Source organism: Microchirus variegatus (genome assembly GCF_963457635.1).
Source record: "Microchirus variegatus genome assembly, chromosome: 5".
In the NCBI taxonomy this organism is placed as follows: Eukaryota; Metazoa; Chordata; class Actinopteri; order Pleuronectiformes; family Soleidae; genus Microchirus; species Microchirus variegatus.
Window position 1 is genome coordinate 36,792,691 of NC_139806.1, and position 21,714 is coordinate 36,814,404.

At 40.1% G+C, this 21,714-nt stretch overlaps 1 protein-coding gene across 1 annotated transcript in view; it reads left to right on the forward strand.

The window, feature by feature from the left end:
* adcy5 (adenylate cyclase 5) overlaps nt 1-21,714 on the forward strand; it is a gene marked incomplete at both ends in the record, with an annotated part of 73,760 nt that overhangs the window by 21,327 nt on the left and 30,719 nt on the right. Inside the window, 2 exons of the mRNA XM_083889759.1 lie at nt 14,104-14,253; nt 15,682-15,803. Of these exons, the coding sequence (XP_083745885.1) occupies nt 14,104-14,253; nt 15,682-15,803 (272 nt within the window). The remainder of the gene's footprint in view (nt 1-14,103; nt 14,254-15,681; nt 15,804-21,714) is intronic.

A 21,714-nucleotide genomic window follows, 5' to 3' on the forward strand; every position in this document is an offset into this window, starting at 1 on the left:
TCTAGGTCATAACTGCTAAGCTGTATTCTTCTTTATTATTATTCCCCTCTGTCTCCGTTAGTCACCCTGGTATATTATTCTTAGAAACTGGTGGTGGCCACTTTTGGCTATGTTTGGCCTTGGTTTTCAAGACTGTGTCAAATAAATATACAGAACAGGACAGAGTTGCACATACACTGAGGCTGAGCATTAATATTTATCCCCCTACTGGGTCAGGGATGGCATGCTTGGTATGTTGGAGGCTCTGTGGTACTTTCTTCACACACACACATGCACGCACGCACGCACACACGCACACACGCACACATACACACACACACACACACACACACATATACACACTCACGTTTTTGTACTCGCTGCATACTGAGGACCAGCATTTCCACTTGAAAAATCAACATTACAATTACAAACAATTACAAATATCTACTTCATGAATGACGTCTATAAAGAACTACTGGGTGCAGTACCATAAGATGTTTGCAGGTGGAGCCCCAGAGCAAAACGTGTGTGAAACACCTGGGCTGGAAAGCAGGGTTTTGTACCAAATTGAGGAGCTCTGTTAAAAACAGAGTATGTTTACAACCTAAGGAAGTGATTTGAATGAAAACAAAGTGACGACCGGCCAAAATGGCCCCACTTTGTTGGTTAAAAACCCTCACTGGTCCTCAGTAAGTACATGAACACACACACACACACACACACAGGTTTCTTCACACCGCCATTCATTTGGACAGCCTAAACAAAGTGTTACACCTAACTTTAACCACAACCAGTTAATGCCTAACCTCAACCTTAACCATAACCACTATTCAAATCTTAGCCCTAAACTTAACCAGTTCCTCAGGAATGAGTTTCTGCCTCATTAGGACCAGGTTTTGGTCTCCACGAGGACTACTATTCCCGACAAAGTGAGTGTTTATGCCAGAAAAGCTCCTAAAGATGTAACAAATACAAGAATCTACAAACACACACAGCTATCCAGGTTTTAGCAGTGCAATTGTAATCCTACAGTCTTATGCAGTCTTGAAATACCAACTTCTCCAGAACCAGAAAAAAACAGCTTGTACAAGTTAAAGCAGCATGTGCTGTGTTTAGTGATGAGAAATACCTGCTGTGAAAAAGCTTTCTTACACCAGGTATGTTATTATTCAAGACTCAATTATTTACATGTGCATGTGGTGTATGAGTTGAACTGATGACAGCTTGCTGAAGTATGAGACCAACTATAAATCAGATCTTTCCATATTCCACTATTTCCTGCCAGAATAAAGCTTGTATCATATTCTCCTGATACGCTGTAAGCTGTGAGAGATGTTTACTTCTCAGTTCCATTTCTAGAAAAGTCTCCCTTTCTCAGATAAATGACATAAATGTTTGCACTTGGCTCTTGTTTTTGCCGGCGTTTCGCAGTCTGTGATAAGACGCAGCCAACTTGCAGAGAGACATAAATATTGCTTCCTCCATGAGAGTACTAAACGTCGGCCTCCAAGCGAGATATAAAACAGCATTTCTTAATGCAGTGCAGCCAACATTTATGGTCATCTCACTGGACTGCTGCTGAATGGGCCTGTGCTTTAAGTTTACTTTCTCATGATCAAGAAGTACTGAGCAAATAAACAACAACATATAACAATGTATGTGTATGCATTGAGCAAACACACTGAGATGTAACTCAGAGTTGTCTTCACTTTCTGTTGCTTTGACAAGCATTTCTGTCAATAAATATAATAATATGGTTAAAGGGGTCGTTCAGATACCATGTTGTTAAACAACATTTAACATTTAAAGGTCCCATATTATGCGAAAACAACTTTTTAATCATTTTAAGACTATTTGGGACTCTGGAGGCCCTACCTGTCGCTCATGTTTTTGTGGTCCTCCTCAGTCTAAGTACAGGAGATAAAACACGCAATGTTGACTTCTGTGTTCACTGGGACGTCACAAGACGCTCAATTCCTGGAATTGTTGTCTCGTGGAGCTCCGCTTTGTCTGTAACACATGCGAGAGTGCTCGGGAGGGCAATGGTATCCGAAAAACCTGTAAGTCTGCGAAATCCACGAAAAGTTTTATTCTTGGCTCCACAGTGCAGCGCAGAGTTCTACACAAACTTCCAGCCTCAGAGGGTTTATCTGTCCAGTGGATACATGTTGATGGCGATGTGCCTGCTAGAGCCTGCAAATGATCACTTTTCCAAATGCTAACTGCTGTTAGCTCCCAGTAGCCTCTGTGGCTGATGTCATTTCCTGTCCCTTAAGTTTCAATTTACCTTTTTAGGGTTTAATATGGGACCTTTAACAAAGTTTTGGTCATACTATCCTTGACAAGATCAGTAGTTTTTCAATTTGGCGTAGTGACACAAGCCAGAAAATATTGCCTAACTGTGAGCGCAATGTGACATGCTGATCTTCAGTGGTTTTATTGTTCAAACTTGTCAACATAACATATGCATGTTTGTGGTTTATAACCTGTTAGTTATGTGTCCCAAACTCTCTCCCAGAACTACTTTTCTGCGAACCGGGACCACATTAAATGATTTAAAAACATTGCATCCGCTCTACTCCTGGGCTCTGTGTCATACGACTTAATGCTCAAAAATTCAAACTATCCCTTTAAATCCACGAGTATCTGGTGTCTTCAACTTATAGGCCAATTATTGCAATAATTACTGATCCATCAAGGACATTTTGAGGTAAATTACCTTGAAAGTGGAAACCATGGACTTGTTGGCGTAAATAAAAAGTAAGGGGCTCAGTAGATGGTGTTTTTCATATCTATATGAAATGTGAGTGCAGTCTATCCAGTAGTTGTCGAGTCTTGGCCAATGCACAGGGAAACACTGCTTCTGTGGCTAAATGAACACTGTGGTCACTGGGCAGCTACACTGAGCTGTTAATCATCCATCACAGTTTGTGGATACAAGGCATGAGCTTTTTGTACAAGCAACTGCACACACACGCACACACACATACGCGCACGCACACACTACACACAGAGTGCAATTGTTGTTTGTGAACCTGATCACTTAGTGATGACATTTTCAAATTGTGTGTATTTTATGTAAATCTAATACAAGTAACAAATGACCTTATATAGACATGACTGAGAATATCCATTTTGACATGGATGCAGTGTGACGCAAGCCCTTTGTCATCTACACACATACAAACACTGTATCTATAACAATATGTGTATGGTTGTTTGTGTTGATAGCTGCTTTGTGTGGAACATTATTCTCTTAACTAATATAAGGACAAACCTCCCACAACCACATGGGAATAGTTTGTCAGTGAGCCCAGAATAACTTAACACGGCTCAAGCGAGTCGTGTCAGTTGAGTTCAGCAGAGACGACGCACACTTTTCACAGCTTTGAGTGCTCACTTAACCACAAACACTTGTTTGTGCACATATTGGACAAAGGAGAACACGTTAATTAGTGGCTGGGTTTTCAGACTGTATACAAGTGGATGTCATTTCCTCTTCTAATACTCGACGAGAAAAGAAAGTGCATGTCTGACAAAATCTCAAACTGTTCCTGTTGTTTAGTTTTCAGATCAATCATGCACATATTAGCAGAAATTTGATTCTACCAGCGACTACCTGAACAATACATCAAATTCATTTAATTTTGACGGACAGAAAAAGGGACAGTTAACGCCACGGATAGCGTAGATAGGACGAGGATGGATTGTTAGACGATCTGCCAAACCACTTCAGGAGGTGGTCGGAGACACATTAAGAACAAAAGTGTAAATGCAACAAGTCTCCGATGGCGTCTCTGAGGTACTTGATGACTTTTCAAGGGGAAAAACCGACAAAATCAAAGGAGTCCATACAATAGCGTGACTTCATGCGCAGCTAACGTTGTTGTTGTTAGTGATATGGCGGCACACAGAGGAGGAAAGTGACTTGACGGCGGCGGATGGCCGTGATCGGATCTTCATGCAGACACTGGCGACGTATGTTAATACAGGTGTAATGATTGTGTAAATGCAGGATCAGATCGCTAACTGGTGACAGAAAACACATTCTATTGCCATATGTAAAGGGTACATTCGGGAGGTGGTCGGTCCGATGCTCGACCCACAACTTCTGTGAGCAGAAGTACGTTGGTGTCTCTGAGCACAGCTAAGGTGAAAGCGTCAGTTTTCTACTTGTTGAAGATTACTTCTTACCCTGGATTTCCACCGGACGCGATACAGCTGCCTTGGGAGCCAGCGCTATTCACGGAAGATCACGATATACTCTTGAACAGACGCGAGTTCGCGAGATCCCGCGATAGACTGTGTGTATAAAGTCGTACATTATGTCTCTCCGAGACGCTCTGATTAATTGACTGTTGACCTGGTAGCCCCAGTCACGACGTAATGTTGATGTGAAGTTGTGATAGGCTGTATGACCTGCGTATTCGGGGGCGGGAGTCTTTTACTTTGAGTCTGTGTCAGACTTCCTGTCTGGTGCGATCTCCTCTGTTGAGCTTGACGCGACTCAGCAGCGGCAAAGGCAAAAATAGAGCTGCTACCTTTCGATTGCGGTGCGGCAAGTCGCTTCTTGGACGCTGCTGAGACGTGTGCGGCAGCGTGGCCAGTGGAAATGCTCTTATCGATTAGAATGGAAGCTATTTGCACAGCGGTGACCACGACGCTGACTTGCCGCGGTCACCGCTGTAACGCGTCCAATGGAAATCCAGGGTTACCCTGAGGAGTCCATACAATAGTGCGACTTCACTTATGGCTTGTTGTTATTGTCGATATGACTCTGTACAGCATATTTTTAGCTTTTCGTTTGACCATTTCATTAAGCTGGATTGTGTGGAGACAGAGTCTATTCAGCTGCCACCTTTGAATAAGTCTATGCAGGTTAGATGGTCCCTACAATTTGTCTCTTCCTTTTCTTTTACTCAGGGGTATACTGGCTATTTAAAAAGTTAGATTTCCCATCAGTGATGTTAAAGCATTAGAGGAAAATGGATTTGAGTGGAACGTGTTGACATCAACGAGTGCCACACAGCTTTGTCCTCTGTTTGGATGGAGATAGAATGCAGCGTCTATATTTGGAAGAATCTCCAGTTAGTCAGCATTCTCTCTACAGTATCTCGTCTCTTCTGAAGCACAAGATGAAAAATGTAAGTGCTTTTTCTTCTGTTCGTTTGTGGGCTTGTCTTTCTTCTTCAAAGGCATGACTCATAAAATGACCTTTTAGTTCCCAGGAGTTCAGTGTCTCCTGTGCGGCACTAGGACTGCTTGAAAGCATACAGTGTCCTGGTACTAAATATGTGTTCCCAGGCAAAGGTGATTCTGTTTCATGGCGTGTAGACACACATGGTGGCAAATTCAACCTATGTTTGAACTGTTTTACAGCAGATCATTTGGTACAGTGTGTAGTATTTAGCACATTTATTGGGGAAGTTGCATGGTGCTGAATATATCTTATCGCACCTTTCCCTTCCAAGTGTGTTGGAGAAAAATATGTAGCCTTCACCTAGCAGCAAACCTAGGAAATATGTTTAGCCTCTGCATTGTGGACTATTGTTCAAACTTGGCAGTCCAAAATGGCAGCATTCCTACCTGGCTCCTGATATAAATATAAAATGTTTATTCTGGTGTAACGGAGAAAACAAGAATTCATACAATCAAAGTGATAATTACAATTATTGTATCTTTATGTCAAAACAAATAATAATTTCACCTACATTTTACACACCGGACAGTTTTATTGAACTGTAAATGGTACCAGTGATTTAGGGTTATCTTGAAAGGATATTAGTTTGAGCTGTAGTTTGCATCATCTACAATCTGGTGTTTTACTTTTGATCTGCTCCTATTGATTATATGATTAAGTGACATAGAAAATAACCCTGGTTGGAACAAGGGCCTTTATGCATGCATTTGCATGTTCTCCCCATGTGTGCGTTTCTTTTCTCTGGGTTCTCCGGCTTTCTCCTACAGTCCAAAATTATGCAATATGGGGATTAGGTAAATTGGTCGCTAAATTGACCGTAGGTGTGAGAGTGTGGTTGTTTGTCTCCATGTGTGACCCTGTGATGGACTGGTGAACTGTTCAGGTTGTACCCCGCCTATCGCCCTAATAATGAATGGATTAAGACAAATGTGTGATGTAGGCCGTTATATTGACTGTGAGCAGCCATTTCTGTATTCTTGAGTTTTTTTTTTATATATAGTGTTGTTTGAAAGGGAATTTTTAGTTGCGCTGTTATACAAGTAGTGCTGATACAGTCTGCCCTGACAATTACGGACACAGCTGCTGCACCAGAGGATTGTGGGAGTCGTGCTTCATGAAATTTCAATTAAAACACCTCAAAAATACAGTTGTAGTTATCTGAAAACAAGTGCTTTTTGAACCAGTCTCTACTGTAGATTTTCTCCAGTAGTCAGTGGCTCACAATAGTGTTTATTACATTTAATAATAACAACATGCATCTGTTTATCCATGAAACTTTAATGTACATATTTTGTGTTCCAAACCATGTCACAGTGAAGATTAGCTTCATGTTCGGTTGCAAATTATGTCATTCTTTGTTCCATTAGGTAAGCTTGCACTTTTCAATGTGTAAATAAGTTTAGATGTAATTTTCTTGTTTTCCCAAGCTCATTAAAATACCATAGTAATGATAATATCAGTAAAATACAACAGACTCTACAGGGTTGTATTTAAATAGAGATGCTTAATTCAATTTACAGTAGGGAACCATATTGCAACTTGTTGCCAGTTACAAAAGCATTAATGCAGCAGCTGACGGCTTTCGAGGTAAAATCCAAACAATTAACTGCTCTCACGTGAAAGCCTGACACTCTTTTGTACATTGCTCCGCAGACTGAAGCTGGCATTGGGCCACTCGGAGTAATCAGCATGCAGCACATGACCTGCATTTATCTTTAAAGTGCACAATGTGCTTCAGTGTGCTAACTAGTGGGGGGTGTACACACATAATCAATTTCATAAGCTGATCAAAAGTAAAAGTAAAAATCAGACTGACACTGTGATACAGCCATCACCCAGGGGGCAAAACAGAGTTAACAGGGGGCTGTTTATTTCTTACACAGACTTACTTAAGTGAAAAGAAAGTTTTTCTTCCGGTGCTTCTTGGAATTTGTGATCTTGTGATCGTAGACGATTCCGTTTCAAAATTGAGCAAGTTCCCCCAGTTCACGATCCGATATAATTTCTGTCATATTTTCACAGAGGAATCTTTTCACAAACGCTGTGTTGCTTGTTACAAGCTCAAACAGTCCATTTTGTGAACAAATTAATAAATGCAATCATTTTAAGTCCACATAGTAATTCTCCTCACACTAAGGGTGAATTCCAATTCCTATCTTAATCCTCAATCTCAAAAATGCTCTCCCTCTAGTGCAAGATCTGTCCCGATTCTCAGAAAAATTAAGTTGAGGGGCAAGTTTAAGGGCTGTATCGCCCTCAATATTGAGATTTTTCCGAGACCACCCTTCGGAGCAAGGGATACCCAGAATGCATTGTGGGTTTTCACATAACAAAGATGGCGCCGAGAGCAGCGAAACGAGTACGCTACAAATTAAGTAATTTCTTTGTTAATAGAGATATAAAAATGATGAAAACCATTGTATTATCTTAGTTTAGGCCCATATTATGGATTACTGACGTCATTGTTGCGTAACATTTATTCTACGATCTTTTGTCAATAGTCGGCCGGTGTGGTTTACTTTTCAATAAGTCGTGGTGTGTGGTAACTGTCAGCTGAATATTTGTATGAGTATCATCTTATAACTAACTGACAACCTAATAACTTGACTGACAAACGGATCAGAATAAATAATTGAAAATGTGTTCTTCTTTTTTGGAGTTGACAGACTGGACGCAGCTTTCGCGTTATTCTGCCCCCTACAGTCTGAAGACGTATCTGCAATTAAGGGGTGTCCCATTTCTAAGTGACAAAATAACCCTCAACACTTGGTTTTGAGGGTCAGTTAAGATTAAGGGTTGAGCTTGAGGGTTAAGATAGGAATTGGAATGGTCACTAATAATGTGATTCATGAAGTTACTTGGGAACAGAACTCTGTCTTGGGAGTAAACAATTTGTGATTTAATTCCAGGCAACTTCCTGAATGCTGACAATCTCAGGAATGTTCAACAATAATCAAATTCACTCACGCAGACCCATCTTTTCTCCAAACTTAAGATCATAACAATATGTATGAATGACTGAAATGTCTTTTTTCCTTACCTCTTTATACATTGGTAAACCTGTGACTTCCATGCCATACATCCTCAAATATTACTTTGCCCTGCAGTAGCACTGGTGGTGTCACCAAATAACTTTAAATGATGTGTATGGAGACATGCAGAGCCTTGCATGCACAGGCTGCTGTGGTCTAGTTTGGTTCGATGACTGCTGCTGCCGTTGCTTGTGTGGGCTGCATGTTTGGCTGCCAGTCCTTCACAAACAAGATGCACAAGTATAAGCGATAAGTCTGTTAGAAGCATGGAGAGAGCTCGCCAATAGAGGACAGGCTTTGCACCTTATGGGCGAATGCAATCGCTGAAAAATAAAGGTGTGGAAGACGTGTAGGAGGATAAAACACAGACTGCTGGGTAAATATTGACACCCGATGTCTTGCTCCGTTTTGTTTTGGCTTCAGTCGGCCATTATTTATCACCTTTTTTAAAATAATGCTACAGGCAAACACACAGATTGAAAGAAGCTTTCCCAACTTTAATAATCACAACCATATTATTAGTTACACCCATTCAACTGCATGTTAATGCAAATATCCAATCAGCCAATTAAATGGAAGCGACTCGATGCTTTAAGGCAGGGGTCTCAAACTCAAATGACCTGGGGGCCAAGGCACATCTATTGTGGTCAAGTGGGGGCCGGCCAACTGTTCACACTATCACACATATACTTAATAATACTATTTGTGATGCAAAATGAATGTATTGATATCAAAAACAGACATTTATTTTATTTCCAAATGTCTTATTATTACCGTTCTAAAAAACATTGCTAGCAAACATATATTCTATTCTATCACCTCTCTGGCAGCTGTGCCTCAGCTACACACTGTGTTTAAAAGACGGTGAGGTCGAGGGTCATGTTTTCATTATTACATGTGGCCGCCAGTTTGAGACCCTGCTTTAAGGTTTGTAGAGATGGTCAAAGCAAACCTGCTGAAGTTCAAATAAAGTGACCACTGTGTGTACTCTACACTCTTCAACAACTTTCATCCTCTTAAAATTGTCCAAATCAGTCCAATCAAATGCCCACAAATGTTATTTTTCCTGTCAAGTTTTTGATTTGTTTTTTCATCCAGAAATCCAGAAAGTTCATAGAGTGCAAATTCTGTCAATGTTAAATTCGAGAAACATCCAGACCTCAAGTTTTCAGACAGTTTTTTTATTTTATTATTATTATTATTATTATTTTTTTTTTAGTGTCTGACAACAGCTACTGTGGTGCACAGAAACAATCTGAACGAAAAACTCACTACTAAAAGAAAGCACACTAGTAGAAAAACAAACCAATATTATTTATCATTCATTAAGTTTTATGTCTGAGGTGAGTAAAGCTTGTACGACTGTAAAATAATGCATCGATTACAGTTTGATGCTTTTCCAAAGCTGATGTTCTGACACTTCCTACAAATCAGCGACATTAATGTACTTGGTCATGTGTTAAACAGGTTCATTAATAATTGACATCACAGGACAACACTTTACTCTTACAGAGACACCTGCAGATCATTAGTCACTGGTGTACGTATCTGCAGGAGCCTCCATTAATCAGATGATAACAGAAATAGATAGAAGAGTAAAGAGTAAATTACCTGTGGGAGGATGACTTTTATTGCCTTGAATGTTACCTCACATTTTTTTTGTGCTCAGAGGGAATTCAGCTTCTTTTTTTAATCTATAACAGCTTACTTGAAACGTCATTGCTGTCGCAGCGACTTGGTCATTTGGGGATTTTTTTCTCTACGTAATGACTTAGCTAAGTGCTCATGACTGTCTTTGGCTCAGCAGCTTTTGATTTGTACGAAAATGAGTCAGCATGAGTGAGGTAAGCAAAACAATATACATGAATCACCAAGGGAAATTACTGAAAAGGTTTGGCCCTGATTATGTATGTTAAGTTGAAAAAGAAATAAAGAGTAAAGATGATCAGTTTTCCTCAAAGCGTATTTGATAATGATTCCTTTAGTTCTATACTCTCACTTTTGCTCCATGTTGAAAAGCCCATGTTTCACAATAAGGTCTTGTTGAGCAGGAAAGGTTGAATGTTGCTAATAACTAACGTTTTTTGTTTTTTTTGCTTTTCCATTAACGATAGTATCTGGTAGCTGGTGCTTTTTTTAGTACCTGCTCTGGAAAGGTTCCAAGCGAGCTGAGCCGATACTATACGTGATGTCGTCAAACTGCCGGCCACTGATTGGCAGAGAGTGTCAATTAGTGCAACATTAATCCAAACAATGCCGAACTGTTGATCAGTTAGGCCCAATTTACATTACGCTTTTCGTCTTTAGACACACCACCCGGAAATCTGGCAGGACACCTGCGGCGCTTACAACTTTCCTCTTTACTTGCTCGAATGTACGATCGTAGCCGGCCTCCCGCATCCGCTGTTGCATTTTTTACGTAGGCCATCTTGTTCCTGTATGACTCCAGCTTCTTCTGGTTCTCGTCCTCCGACCAGATACTGATCATTGGTTTCGGAGGTGCTCCACGTACAGCGTCCAGCGCCCTCCTTCACCCCCGCCATTTTATTTTGGGAACAAAAGTCCTGCGCTTTATGCTAATCGTCTAAACCCTGACCTCCCGCTGTCGCGAGCCCGACGCGGTCTCTTTATACGCACTATGAAGTTGTCGGGGACTCCTGCTGAGTTGTCGGGCGACCACTTCGCAGTTGTCGCGAGAAAATTTTAAGACAGCGGGAATTCTCTCTTACACAGGGTTCCCGTCCCCAGTCACGAAAAGTGTAATGTAAAGTGGGCCTAGTAGAACTAGTAGACAAAAAACCACTATAACCTGTACTCTCACCATTTTTACAATAAAAAAGTCCTTCCTTGATAAAGTTAAATTCTTCGGTTTGCGGTAAAGTGATCATTGATCTTAGGTAAAGGGTGCAGAGGCGTCGTCATGATAGGACGACGACCACTTTAGCCCTTCATGACGCTGGGCCTGACCGGGCCTAGGAAAATCGCTTTTAGGTGATTTCATGCCTAAAAGTCAATGTTGTTTCTCTGCAAATAATGGAAGTTGGATGCATTGTTGAATTTCTCAGATTAACATGCACAGAATAACATGCATCAGATTATCTGCATCATAGGTTATCGGTACGTTTCTTTGAAGGCCAGCAGGTGGGGCAGTGGGCAGGTGTGGTGGTGTGGCTACAGCCTTGGTGTTCTCACCAACATCCCCCAATGAGGAGCAGAGAGAACCTGCCTCAGCAGAGAAGACCCACTCCTTATCTAAATATAAAGGGCTCGATCTGTGGTCATGAAAACAACAATACTTGCAGTCAGGTGACTGTGGACTCAAACAAACAAATATAAATGCAGTTATTTGTGGAATTTCTGCCAAATGTGATCAGTTTCCAAATGTTTTAGACACTGAACCTTTAATAGAAAAATCCTGCTGCTGGGAAATATTTGTATTGACCTGTTGAAAGACTTTCTCTGATGGAAGCCGTTTCTATGGCAGTGAGGGGGCGGTATGCGACGAGAGCTTGATGGAGCTCCATGTGCCGCTGTTTCCTGCCTTGTTCCACTGTAGGTAGCAGAAACCCACCTTTAAATGTCAAATTAAGACAGTTTGAAGCTGATTTCCAGCAGGCGAGCACATTTTTGAAGCCTTACAATAACACAGAGCTTCATCCTATATCAGCTTCCTGACACCTGAGCTTTTTCTCTCTCTCTCTCTTTTTTTTTAACATTTCAACAATTCCTACTACGGCATGAACTGTCACATAGTTGGAGAGAAGTCGGGGCTTTTTGTCAAACATTTAAAAGCAAATTAATATCGCTTGGCTCTGATAATAAGATGTTTGCATTATTATCAAAATATTAAGACATTTAAATGTAAGCACAGTTCTGAACACTTTGACCTTTTTAGCAAGGGTATTCATTTCACCATTTACTTTCTCACTGTGATACAAATTCCTATAAATAGCTTCTTCATGAAGCTTTTGCCTTTCTTCGTTTTCATCTACCCACAATATAGAGTATTTGGTTTTTCAGCCAACCAGAGTGCTAATTGAGCTGCGTGGGTAAGTTACAATAATCAAGCAAATCATCATTTTTGAATTTGCATATTTTAATGCAAATTCAAAAATGATGATTATACATATATATGTATGAGAAATAATATTTCTCATACATACATATGTATAAATTGTACACGCTCAGCGTGTTTTCTGCTTAATTGAATGAGCATTCTCTCTTGGCAGTATGTCAGTGTGATGAGAGGCAGAAATAACAAAGAGTGACCTTTTCTAAATTCACCACCTTCCTTCTGTCTCTCACCTCACTTCTTAATTTTCCTTGGTCGTGCTTCACTTCCAGGCTTGTGTTTCACTGTCACTTCTCCCTCTGAGTGTATTTAGTTATTGCACAGCTGAGAACAGCTGAGGGGTTTTGACTTAATAGAGATGTGCTGTGTTTGTGCAGTAGTTTGTTTTCCGGGCCTGTGATGTGAATGTGATTCAGCTGTGGCTGTTTCAGCCCATTAAATAGCTCCATGAAAAGAATGGGGCTGTTGGCCTTGTCCTCCTACTGACTTCCTACTGTTTTTAGCACTGGTGCATTGTGTTTGATGGGTGGAAAGAGGCTTTGTCAACTGAAGTTGCTTATTTGTTTTAAATCAATGAAACTTTTAGTGGGGCACACACACAAGCAAGCACCAACACAATTCTCCCACAGGAAATGGAACATTAATTTTTATTTATGTTTTACATCTTGCTCCAAATATCTTTTTTTTTGCCTATTTTTATGTGCTTTTGTCCATTTTTCCAGAATTATATTTCAGTATCTGGCAGTTATTTACTGTTTGCTGCATGTTGAAAATGTGCATTAACAGTTTAAAATTAAAGGTGCATTATGTAATAAATCTTAATCACCTGGCCATAAAATCCTCCTAATATGTCACAGAGACTCAGGAATAATGTTCATAACAGACTGAACGCCACCTACAGCCATCTACCAATCATTGCAGTCAGTAGAGTCTCAGCTGCTGAGCAACCACGGGTTGCCAGTTACGTAAAAAAAAACGAAACCTAAAAGACCTCGGTATTTTGAATTTGAATGTAGTAACTGTTTTTGGCCACATTCTTACATATGGCGCCCTTAAGTTTAGTTTGTAGTTGTACAGGAACACCAGATTCTTCTTGTTAAATTTTAAATTTGAACATACATAAAAAATGGGCCGTGTAATTACGGTAATGCAAAGTATCCAAAGTCCAAGGGACAAAAAGTGCGATTAATTGAGATGAATCATTTGACAACACAACTGTAAATATGTCAATAGTGGTAATTAAGCAGACTGTTCTCCACAAACAACATCCATTTATCGGCATTTTAAAAGGAACCATTCAAATTTTGATTGCCGTTTTGCTATTTTCTTCAGATTCGTCATGCGCCCCCTCCTCCCCACTACAGTCATCATCATGCTGACGGTTTTGTTGTTGTTTTTCCCCCAGTTCATCGACAGTTATTGCCTCCAAAGAAGCCAAAAAACTCTGAAATACTCCTATTTCTATTATGCTATTTATCGGAAAGCAATCGTGGCGGCGAAGCGACTGCTTGGAAGGCTTGAATCTGTGAATTTTGATCACATTCAGCTAAGTTACCGGTGAAAATGGGACGATAAAAACTGAGCATCCTGCCTAAAAGTAGGGCATCTAATCTCTTATATATTTTCAGTACAGGGCGTCCCCAACTAATGATTTATGTTCATTATCAAACCGTTTTAGTTATTAATGGAGAAGGAAGAGAAATGTCATGTGACAACTGCCTCCAGCAGTGTTTGAACATTATTACTACAGCTTTGACCTTTGGCTCACATGGATTTTCCCTTTCTTGTCGTTTTTTTTTTTTTTTTTTTTTTCACAGATAGTTTCCAACGTGCTAATCTTCTCCTGTACCAACATCGTGGGAGTGTGCACCCATTACCCCGCTGAGGGCTCCCAGAGGCAGGCCTTCCAGGAGACGAGGGAATGCATTCAAGCTCGCCTTCACTCCCAGAGGGAAAACCAGCAGCAGGTGAGGGAGCACAGATGTATGGTGACAGGAGATGATGATGTAAAAGTGGACGAGTAAAGCTCCTCTGTGATTGAATTAAATAAAGCGCTGCTCCTTGTTGGTATAGAGACGAGATGTTGTTGTCATGTGTACTGTCCTATTAGATAGAGACAATAGGGAGAGGGGGATGACGGAATAATGATCAGGTTTGGTTTTGTGGCACGTTCTCTGCCATTTGAGCGACCAGCGTTCACCCACTCATCCGTCCATTGTCTCCAGCTTTATCCTCCACACGAGGGTCACAGAGCTGCCAATCCCAGCTGAGATAGAGCAAAAAACGGCTTACACCCTGGACAAACGCTCATTAATCACACACTCCTATGGTCAATTTAGAGCAGTGTTTCCCAACCCCGGTCCTCAGGGAACACTGCCCTGCCATGTTTTAGATGTTACCCTGCTCCAAAAACACCTTATTCAAATAACCCTCATCATCCAGCTCTGCACAAGCCTGGTAAACAACTTTTGTAAAAAAAAAAAAGGAGAAATTCTAATAATTTAATGTTTCAACTTCAACAAAAAAAAAAAATCCAACATTTTGTTTCAACTTTTGTCCATTTCTTTTTTCAAAAAATTGATTGTTTCAACTTTTGTCTTTAAAGAATATATATATATATATTTTTTTTTTTTTTTTCTCCAAAAAAATAATGTTTCAAATTTTGTCTTTACATTTTTTTTATAATATTTTATTTTATTTTTTGCAAAAATGTATCTTTTAACTTTTGTAAAAAAAAAAAAAATCAAAAATGTAATGTTTTGTTTGGAGCAGGGCAACATCTAAAACATGGCAGGGCAGTGTTCCCTGAGGATCAGGGTTGGGAAACACTGATTTAGAGTGTGTGCATGCCCACGAAAAGTTTCGGAAGAGAGTTCAACAGCTCAAAAACATCTATTGTTCAACAGTTTGACTGCAGCTTTGAGGCAAAACAATCCATTGGTTTATTCAAATTCAAATATGATTTAACAGTCCCTTAGCACAGCAGCCATTTTGACAGGTCACACTAGGAATATCACAGGTATAAATGATCAAATTTAAGGATGAGTTCCAGTGAGATTCTGGCTCAATGTCACACTGAACCGAACAGAGCCATTAATAACATGAACAGTAAGACTTGGTGCTTTTCCTGCTAAAACATGTCAGCATGGCTTCTGTGCAAAGGGCCATTCCATATTTGGTCATCATTTGATGCTTAAGTCAACTTAAATTTGACAAAAAGACTCAGTTCAAGTTGAAATTCGAATTTCCCTGTGAAAGGGAGGGTTTGGAGTGAACTTACTGTATTTAGACATGTTCAGTCCCTCTGCCTCCCCTCACAGCCAAAGCCTCCACCTCTTAATTCACTTATCCTTGTACATTGAACTTATCCCCCCCCCCCCTACGCTTTCCTGCAGGAACGTCTCCTGCTCTCAGTGCTTCCCCGCCATGTTGCCATGGAGATGAAAGCTGATATAAACGCCAAGCAGGAGGACATGATGTTTCACAAGATCTACATCCAGAAGCATGACAATGTCAGGTAACATCAGGGGCTGCTCCCCCTCAGGGACTCAGATGATGATGATGCTGCACAAAACACCTTTTATTTTTTTTAGCATCTCCACACTCAGCCAAACATTTTAGCATATGTGTTGCCTCTCAAAAATGCAAAACACCCACACAACATTCAGATGCAATGGTTCCTCATGAGGTACAGTTTATGATCAGTGGTGATTTATTTTGTGCAAAAAATGTATTTGAGGCTGCATTTGAGAACTTTAGGCCATTAGAGTATTTGGAATTCATCTTAACTCACACCAACACACCTTTGTTGTCGACTACTAAGTATAAAGTACATGAATGTGAGAGAAATGATTCAGGTGCAACAGATATACAATCTAAATGATTTAATCCAGGTTAATATTGAATGGTTCAGCTCACCCACAAACAGGAGGAGGAGGGGGGGGGGGAGACGTGAGGCGTTGCCATGTCAACTAGCTGCATGCTATTTATAATGCAAATGATCAAGAATACATATATAAAATATAGTCTGGTACGTGGTTAGTGTTAAAGGATGATGTTCCACCTTCACAAAGCAACGCTGTGTAGACATTGCTGATAAAGTGGCTTTAGCTAACTCTTCTGTTTTCTCACTAAAACATCCTTTTTTTTTTAGAATTGACCCTTCACTGTGTCGTGTGCATTACTGTACTGAGTAAAGAACACACCACCAAACCAAAAGTTCTCTTAATGTTTGTGACTTTATTGTCAAAAAACCTCCCACATTGCATTCTGTAATATAATTGTTATTCTACCTTTACAACGTGCTCTTTGGCATAAGTATTATTATTGTTAAAGTTTTTGGTGAGTATAGTGTCTTTGGCCACTTTATGAGGTAAACAGGACGCCTAATAAACTGGCTGTGGTCGCTCGTCTGCTTTAAGGTTTAACAATCACAGATAGCTTTTGCATACGACTTGGTTGTAAGGAGTGTTTATAAAGTTATTGTTTTGAGTAACTTCTATCATCTCAAACCAGTCTATCCATTCTCATCTGACCTCTAGCTCACTGGATATATATATATATGTATATATATATATATATATATATATTTCTTTTAGAACATTCTCTTAAAATTCAAGAGATGGATGTGCTTTAAAAATTCCAAAAGATCAGCTTTTTCTGAACCTGGACCAGGTTCCGTCTTGCACCAACAAAACACAACATAACAAAGTCAGTCAAATCACCTTTCTTCCCCATTCTGGTAGCTCTTCATCTTGATCATCATGTCTACAGTACTTGCCTAAATGCTTCTACTGTGACCATGTGATCGGGTGATTTATGTGTTTAACAAGAAGCAGTTGAACAGGTGTTCCTAATAAAGTGGCCTGTGAGTGAGTGTACACCTTTATGAACAAAGCTTCCTTGATTAAGTACCATTCTAGTGTCATTTAACCCGCTGACCTGTTAATGCACCACTGACATCTTTGCTCTTAATATCACTTCCCAGTTCTTATGGAATTGTGTCATGTGATAAACTGTGGTCCTATAGAGAGAAGAGATTATTACTCCAGACTCTGTTTAAAACGTGAAACACTGCTTTGATCTTTCTGATCGTCCACTGATGCCTGGTCGACGATTGACCTCGTCTTTGTTGATGCTTTGCTTGTCGCCAGCGTTGGTTCAGTGCCTTTTGTCTGATCCTAACAGTTCCAGTGATGCAGCGTTGAGTCTCTTTAACTCACTTGAGGGTGTATTATGTGGGTTTGCTCTTTTAAGTGAGTACATTGCTCATTAAAGACACCTCATTATATTGTAGCTCATATCGTAGCTCATTAAATACACAATTACTCACTCAGGGTTGAATGCAGTTGAAAGCTGTGGCCAGGTTTGGCACCACCTTGTGGTGCTGTTAGGGTGATGATGAGTAAGTGACTTTTATGTGGAGTAAGATGTTTATGGCCTGTAGCTGTCAAAATCAGGCGGCAGCCGATGCACCTTAAGACAATCGATGCCATTGAAACCCTGAATCACTTTGATGTGTCTTTTCTTCATCTTCACGGGGTTAAAAGCATCGGGTCACATTCACAAATCTTTTTTTTAAATCTCTGTTAAGGCAATACTTATCAGGAATTATCCCCTTTGGTTGCCTGAGTTTAAAGGAAACCATTAAAAATGTCAAACAGTTACTGCAATTGAAAACATTGCACAAGCGTGGATGCCAGATTACACAAATTATCTAAAAAAAACAAAAACCCTCTGTGACAGAAGTTATTGATATCGACCAATGTGTACTGGGCCACATGAGAACTTGTGAATGAGCATTTAGACACAGAGATTGAGTCATTACAACAATGACTTTGTGTTGTCTGCAATTAACAGGCAAATACCAAGAATGTCATGTTGGTTACAAGAGGATGTGGATATGCAGCTGTGGAGCTTAAACTGAGATCAGTAATCTAACCAAAAGAATAAGTGTTTGTTCTTTGTTGACCTTTACCCCCTTGTCACTTTTTATTTTTTGGTGTGTATCTGCATCATTACCTTGTTTATGAAGCCCTGAAGGTTCTAAACAAACAGTTCAGCCACTGCTGAGAACACTGTGTTTTATTGTAATCTCAGGCTCAGTGAGATCTCTGAAAAAACCCGGTCCGGTTACGTAAACACCGGTTCTCCTGAACAGCAGATCCTCCTGCTCCGGGCACTAGTCCGGGCACATCCGGTTGCGTACATTGAACCACAGAAGAAGAATAACGTCTGTTGTGGAGGTGTTTCACGAGCGACAGTGTCTTCTGACTCTGGGTCTGACTCCGGGTCAAAGGTCGTCAAAGGGACTGAGGCGGGGAGTCGTGAAGAAGCTATTTTTAAACACTGTTAAAACAATGTTTTGATAATGAGGAGCAGTGCATCCACCGTTCCAGAGGGGGGAGCTGTGCTTCTGAGAGCGGGTGTGCTGAATGTGTCACTTCTGGGTATTGGCCAATCACAAGACTGTGTCTTCTGTGTGTGAGAGTTGAGTCTGAAATATCGCGGCTGGGCAACAGCGTCAGAAAAGAGAGATTTCTATCGGCTCGTTTACAGCAACTAGGAGGTTTCTGAGCATAAAAACAAGTTAATGTATGTAAGTAGACCTCCATAACTAACATATATGTGCAACAGGACCACTCTATGTGACCTTTAATTTTTCTCTGACTTTCTTGAACCTGTTTTGTTCTTGGTTTTGGTTTTATTGCTGTCTTATTTTGTAGTTTGTCATCCCATGTGTTGATTTGACGTGTCCCTTTGCTTGTGTCATGTTTCAGTCAAATTTATTCCTGTGTCCTGTTCCCCAATGCATGGATGGTCGTTGTGAGTTTCACTTGTGTGCAGTTATCACACCCTCCTTAACGCTCTATTATAGGGTTTTATGCAAGTCACTGAGGAGCAACACAGAAGCAGTCTCCACTAAGCTTGTCTAATTTCTGTTTCTTGTCATGAGTGTGTGGTTAATGGCCAGCTAACCATGTGCGAATTGGTGTGTCAGGGAGCAGGCAGTGGCATTTGGTAATTGGGGATCTGCTGAGAGTCTGAGTAACAACAGGAAGGAGGTGACAGCTCCTGCTGCTACAACTAAAGAGTGAGAGGGAAAACAGAGGAAGATGTCCGATGGAGAGAGAGTCACCCGAGGTCTGCTGCAGCTTGTTGCTGCATTAGTAATACATTAGTTACTGTGTGTGTGTTCCATCCATCTTTGTGTTCACTGAGGAGTCCTGCACACATGTACAGTACATATGAAACACACTGTTATAACATTATACATGAGTGCTATTAGCCATGTTAATTAATAATAATAATAATAACAGAAGAGTTAAATGTTTAGTTAGTCATTCAGCCAAACTAAATCTTGATCTTGAGTCTCCCTTTGCATTTCTGTCTAAGTATTTAAAGTTCCAATATTATATCCTATTTCTCCAAGTTAAACTAGTTCCCCGGTGGCCAAATGAAACAAGTAAAACAAAACTTAAGGGACAGGAAATGACATCAGCCACAGAGGCTACTGGGAGCTAACAGCAGTTAGCATTTGGAAAAGTGATCATTTTCAGGCTCTAGCAGGCACATTGCCGTCGTATATAACATGGCATAACAGGCTTTGCCTAATTTGCCTATACCCAGCTCCAACGCCTCTGCATTAAGAGAATCTGTATCCATCCCATAAACTGGCCACATGTACATATGTTATATGAATACACAGAATCAAAATGCCAGAAGTCCTGCACATTTTTTGTTTGCCTTTTGTTCTTAAAACAGTTCATGATATATCTCCCCCTGATGGTGACTTACCTTCATGATTATCTGCAGTGTTGACATTGAGCAGGATCTTCTAGGATTTTGTCTTTGTCTATTTTTTACTTTCCTTGCCGTCGGATCAGCTTTGCAGCGTCTCTTGTAAACATGGACAGTGTGTCTTCTGTTTTTGCAATATTTAGTAGAAAAGATGGAATGCAGTATGGAAACAGAGGGAAAAGAAAATAAAGGCAGTTATGGATTGGACGAGTTATAGATGGAGGTAAATGAAATAAGGAAGTAAGAGATAAAGCAAAAGAAGAATGAACGAGGTTATGATTAACAGGATGAACCGAGGGTCTGTTTGAGGACTTTTTCTTTTTTTTTTGTCCTGGCAGAGGTTAGTGAGCCATCAGCTGAGCTACAGAGTCGAGCATCAGGGGCAGATTAAAGACAGTTGGCCTGTGGTAATGTTAGTGCCAGACAAGAGAGGATCACTGGGTCAGGCAGTGGCAGCGCAGGACAGTTTTTGGTTCAGCTGTTGTTTTATACCAGATAGATTTTGCAGTAGTGGCTCCTAAAGTTAAGAAATAAAGAACATTTCTTCTATGGAATTGTACTTGAACAAATGCTGTCTGTTTAATAGTGATATCTAATTTGAGGCATCTTTATTTGAAGGCTGACATTTGTCCTGTGTCCCCCTTTTGAGAGACTTTTCATTTTGGTGCAGCATTTTATTTCATGTAACAAAGTAAAGGCCAAATAATGGTGAATTAACAAAGCTTCAATATCTTATTATATACATTACATTTTATTTAAAGGTGCCATATGTAAGAATGTGGCCAAGAACAGTTACTACATTCAAATTCAAAATACCAAGGTCTTTTAGGTTTCGTTTTTTTTGACGTAACTGGCAACCCGTGGTTGCTCGGCAGTTGAGACTCTACTGACTGTAATCATTGGTAGACGGCGGTAGGTGGCGCCACATGCCAAAACGTGATTTCAAAACATAAACATGATTTGCAGTCTGCAAAATATTTTTTTTATTGTAAATATTTTGTCTGTTCTGTTGTTGTTGGTGAGTTCAGTTTGTTATATGAACATTATTCCTGAGTCTCTGTGACATATTAGGAGGATTTTATCATTTATTACATAATGCACCTTTAATTAACTTAAGAAATTGAGGAACATGGTTGCATCCAAACTTTTGATGTGTAGTAAATATTCTGCAGCATCAAATCTGCAAATCTAGATGATGTGTGCCTGAAAAAAAAATACTGAACTCAGTGATCTGCATGAAGAGTGTGTGAAATGCTCTTAAAAGCATGTACGAGTTGTGTGTGCCAAATGGATGTGTAGTGCTACAATTACGTCATTAATACCATTCATATTTAAGTGTTTGTTTTAATGTCTTTGCAGCATTTTGTTTTTGTTTTTATCACTTGGAGGTAAGAACTAAGTAACAAAAAAAAACAGTTCTCATGTTACAGTTGAAATAATTACTAAAGTCTCCGTTCGTCCCAAACTGTAAACTGATCTGAAACTGAACAATTTTATCTCCAAGGCTTTTATCGTTCTCTCAGAACTCACTGTCTGTGTGTGTGTGCGTGTGTGCGTGTGTGTGTGTGTGTGTGTGTGTGTGTGTGTGTGTGTGTGTGTGTGTGTGTGTGTGTGTGTGTGTGTGTGTG